Consider the following 4248-nt stretch of genomic DNA (forward strand, 5'->3'; position numbering starts at 1 on the left):
CGCGGGCGCAGGCCTGCCAGCACCTCCAGGCACAGGCCCTGTGTGTGCCCGGCCTCCTGCCAGACCCGCCAGGCTGTGTTCTCACCAGCACGCAGGCGACGGAGGCCCACGCTCACACAACGAGTCCCAGGCCCCACCTTCGTCTGTTCTGCAGGGACAAGCCCGGCAGGCGGAGGGCAGGCCTCGTGGTGGGCGGGAGGGTGTGTGGGAGGCGTACGGAACGGGAGCGGGCCACAGACAAGAACTGTCTGGTCCCACGGACACACGATAAAGACGAGGACAAGGACAAGGACAAGGACAAGGACAGCAGGAGCAAGTGAGGACCCCAATCGCCGGGAGGCCACACGCCATCCACCATCACCTGGCAGGCAGGTGAGGGGTGGGCAGCGGGGCTGCGGGCACGGCCAGGAGAGGGCGTGTGGCGGGCCCAGGCGGGAGAGGGAGACCGGCAGGGGGCTCCCGCGGACAGCTGCTCAGAGGAAAATGACGAGAAGCGAGAGGCATGTGAAGGGCTCGCTCATCGCGGCCACTGAGCGCCAGGAGGGAAGGAGACGAGGCTGGGGAGGGGCTGCCTCAGGACGCCCTAGGACACGGGTGACTCGGCGCCCGGCACACGGGGCGCGGACGTCAGTGCAAAGCAGCTTCTGCAGGCCCGTCGCCGAGGGGGTCCCGGTGGCAGAAATGCTGCCATCTAAGCTGGTTCAGCTCCCATCTCCTCCTCGATTGGAGGTAAACAGAAGCTTCATCACATAGAAATGGCAACATTAGCCAAGCTTTAGAGAGGAGACTGGCCTTTTAGAGAAAGGACATTTAACACGCTAAGTGCCAAGCCGGGTTGGTCTTCCTTTCCGTTTAGCCCGTGATGTCCGATTTCACCGATATGCTGGCGGCCGGAGAGCTGAGTAAGGTTGCGATAAGACTGCATGTACATCTTCAGACATATTTCTGTATGTATTTATCGCAACCTGTACTCTGTGTTCTTTTAGAAATGCTTTCTCTTCGGTCAGTTGTCTGTGGTTCGTGTTCCAGTGCAGTTTAACAATTTTTCTTTACCCGTAACAGTGACAATGTCAGTAGAAGAAGCGCGTAAAGCGATTCAAGTGAAATTAGTTTTCCTAAAAACGTCATTCTTTTTTCGTCATCAGAGGATGAGGATGAGGCTTTTGAAGAATGGCATGACCCAGAGGTAACCAACCAAGGACTATGCCTTTCACCTATCCGTCTGGCTTTAGGGTTGAAGACTTGAATGCAAAATCATGTGCAACAGTAGAGAATTCTTATGAACTGTTTGTGCCTAATGAACTGTTTGAGGATATTGCCAAAGAAATGAACTTATATGCGTCGCAAAAACTAGGGGCTGAAAACTCGCAGCGTTTGTGCAGGTGGACTGTGGCAAACAGAAATGAAATGAAAAGATTTTTTGGGTGATTCTATGGATGGGACTAGTTAGACGACCATCTTTACGTTTATATTGGTCCCATGATCCTGCATGTATGCAAACTTTCCCGAAAAAAATGTTAAGAAACAGATTTGAAATATTATTACGAATGCTGCATTTTTCAGACAATAGGGAGACAGATGTTTCCAATTGTTTATGCAAAATAGAACAACTAATAGATAACATGGAAATAAATTTCAAAAAATATTATGATCCATCTGAAGCTCTACGTATCAATGAATCTTTGATACCATTTCGTGGCCACATAATATTTAGGCAATATTGAAAACACGAACGCCACAAATGCGGTATTAAATTATTTACGTTGCGCTGCAGATCTGGGTACACATATGCTTTTTGTGTATATGCAGGGAAAAGTTTAGAAAAAGAAAATACAACACCAACTAATGTTGTAATGTCTCTTTGTAGAGATGTATTCCACAAGGGACACAGGTAGACAACTGGTTCACGAGTTTAGATTTAGCATATAAATTACTCGATAATAATCCTCATTTAGTAGGAACATTATGTTCAAATTGACGGGGAAGTCCTCATGAAGTAACGTCAAAGAAATTAAAACGGAGAATTTATAGCAAAAGAGAACAAAAAAGGAATAACCATTTTAAAATGGAAAGATAAGCAGGACATCTTATTTCTTTCAACAAAACATACGTGAGAGATGGTGAATGTTGAGAACAGATCAGGTCACCACTTGAAACCAAAAACTGTAGTGGATTATAATGCAGGAAAAGCAGCAGTTGACATATGTGATCAAATGAGTGCCTATGATAATCCGGTACGAAAACCCATGAAATGGTATAAAAGCTAGCCTTTGAGCTCCTACTAAATACTGCTGCTCTCAATGTTTGTATTTTATTTAAAAATAATAGCAAGAAGAATATGAGTATCACAGAATTTCAGAAGCAATTAGCTGTCCATCTAACAAATTGTTGGGATGAAGAAATTCCAAGTAGCAGTGCTGTAAATAGACTCAAATATCTCGTCACAAACTGCAAAGAAAACCTGGAAGAGTGGCTAGAGCTCGCGGATATTGTAAAAAATGCCACGAAGGCAACGCAGCACGATTTGGAGGAGATGCTGCCAGGAAGCTGACAAATCAGTTGTAACACCTGTGGGACCTGCACAGGACAGGACAACCATTTTTGCGTAGACCGTGTTGTAATAACATTCATTAAAATTCTTTTTGGTAACAAGTAATATTTAGGTGCATTCCTTTATGATCTCCAAGTTATTTAAAGTTTATTAACAGAAGAATATAATTTTTAAATTGTGTATTGTCAGTCATGAGGTCCGGACATGGCGCTTAACGTGTTAAGATGGAACACAATACATATCTACGTACATATGTTCTTTTAACTATTTTTTAAAACTTTCACTTACGAATCACAGGCCTGGGAGCACTGCGAGATTCCAAGTCCTGCTCTTTGCATCGTCTCAGCATCCAGGGAGGCTGCGCTGACACCCCTTTCCTCACGAGGGAAGCCAGGAGCGCCGAAAGAGCGGCGTCTGCCGGCTCCGGCCCTCCCTGCCCAGCAGTCCCTGCTGCTCCTGTCACATCCCCTCCTGTCCCTCCTGACTGACGCCCTGCAGTGCCAGGAGGGCTCGGTGCTGTGGGCCCTGTCTCCAAGCTGGAGCTGCGGGAGCCGTCCCCATGGTCCTCGTCGGGAGTGGGTGGGGCCAGGGGGGCTACTCACCGAACCACGCCTGCTGGTCCCCTTGAACCTCGATGGCGAGGCCGAAGTCCGCCAGCTTCACGGCCGCCCCCTTGGACTTGCTGGCCAACAGCAGATTCTCCGGCTGGTTTAGGAAGAAGGAGAAAGTCGGGAGCCCATCGTGAGTGACTGAACCAACAGCGTTTTCTGCGATCGGGGAGCAACCGGCACGCGCTGGCGACGCGGCTGGAATGGATGACCTGCATGGTGTGGGTCAGATGGACGCACGGACGCACAGGACAGACCTGCGCAGGAGGGAGAGTGCTGCCCGCTCCCAGGGCACGCGGGGCCCGGCCAGGCCACAGACAGTGGCTCAGAGCCTGCAGAGCAGACACTCAGCAGAAGGAATGTGGCAAAATGATACCAAGAGTTGGACCAGTTTACACACATGGTTTTGGGGTCTGTGTGCATGTGGCACAGGTGATTTTTGGGGTCTCCCAGGCAGGTGGTACACGAGTTTTGTGTTTATTTTCCAGGGAACGGGTGCGTGTGTTGTGTGCTTGGCGCAGGGAGCTTCCAGCAGAAGCGCGTGCCGACAGCGTGCAATCAGGTCTGCTGCCACCAGCACACTCGGGCGAGGCCGGCATCGCTGTCCCCAACTGCTGTCGCCGTCAGCACGCGCTCAGGCAGCCGTCTGTGCCAACACCCAGTGCCGCCCCTGGCCTGGCACACATAGGCCTCAATGGCAAAAAGCAGAGCGACTCGATGCATTGTGGGATTTATCACACACACAGCTTGTTCCTAAAATACTAGACACACATACGCACAAACACGTTCTCTGAAGTTTCATCCACGTATGGTTCTCAGGAAAGTGGAACTGGTTTTGGATCTGTTCAAAGTGTGGAACAATAACGTGATACACGCACCACCATGTGAGCAAGACTGACTATGCCCCCCGCCCCGCCAAGGATGCATTTCCTTTCTGCTCATAACTTCAATTTTTTCCCATGAAATAGTATTTAAAATCCTCCCAAATCTCCAGAATTACTACCTTCATTAACATCTCTTTGTCCCTCTATATCATCTATTGATCCACCCCACCCACCCCACATCCACCATCCACCCACCCACCCACCA

At 49.5% G+C, this 4248-nt stretch overlaps 1 protein-coding gene across 11 annotated transcripts in view; it reads right to left on the bottom strand.

The window, feature by feature from the left end:
- The window catches only part of CAMK2D (calcium/calmodulin-dependent protein kinase II delta), a 156286-nt gene that overhangs the window by 36578 nt on the left and 115460 nt on the right, over window positions 1-4248 (bottom strand). For all 11 annotated transcript variants that reach the window (XM_014550551.1, XM_014550549.1, XM_014550546.1 and 8 more), the window contains one exon: window positions 3154-3256. In XM_014550551.1, the coding sequence (XP_014406037.1) occupies window positions 3154-3256 (103 nt within the window). The remainder of the gene's footprint in view (window positions 1-3153; window positions 3257-4248) is intronic.

The sequence above is a fragment of the Myotis brandtii genome, unplaced genomic scaffold, assembly GCF_000412655.1.
Source record: "Myotis brandtii unplaced genomic scaffold, ASM41265v1 scaffold603, whole genome shotgun sequence".
Classification (NCBI taxonomy): Eukaryota; Metazoa; Chordata; class Mammalia; order Chiroptera; family Vespertilionidae; genus Myotis; species Myotis brandtii.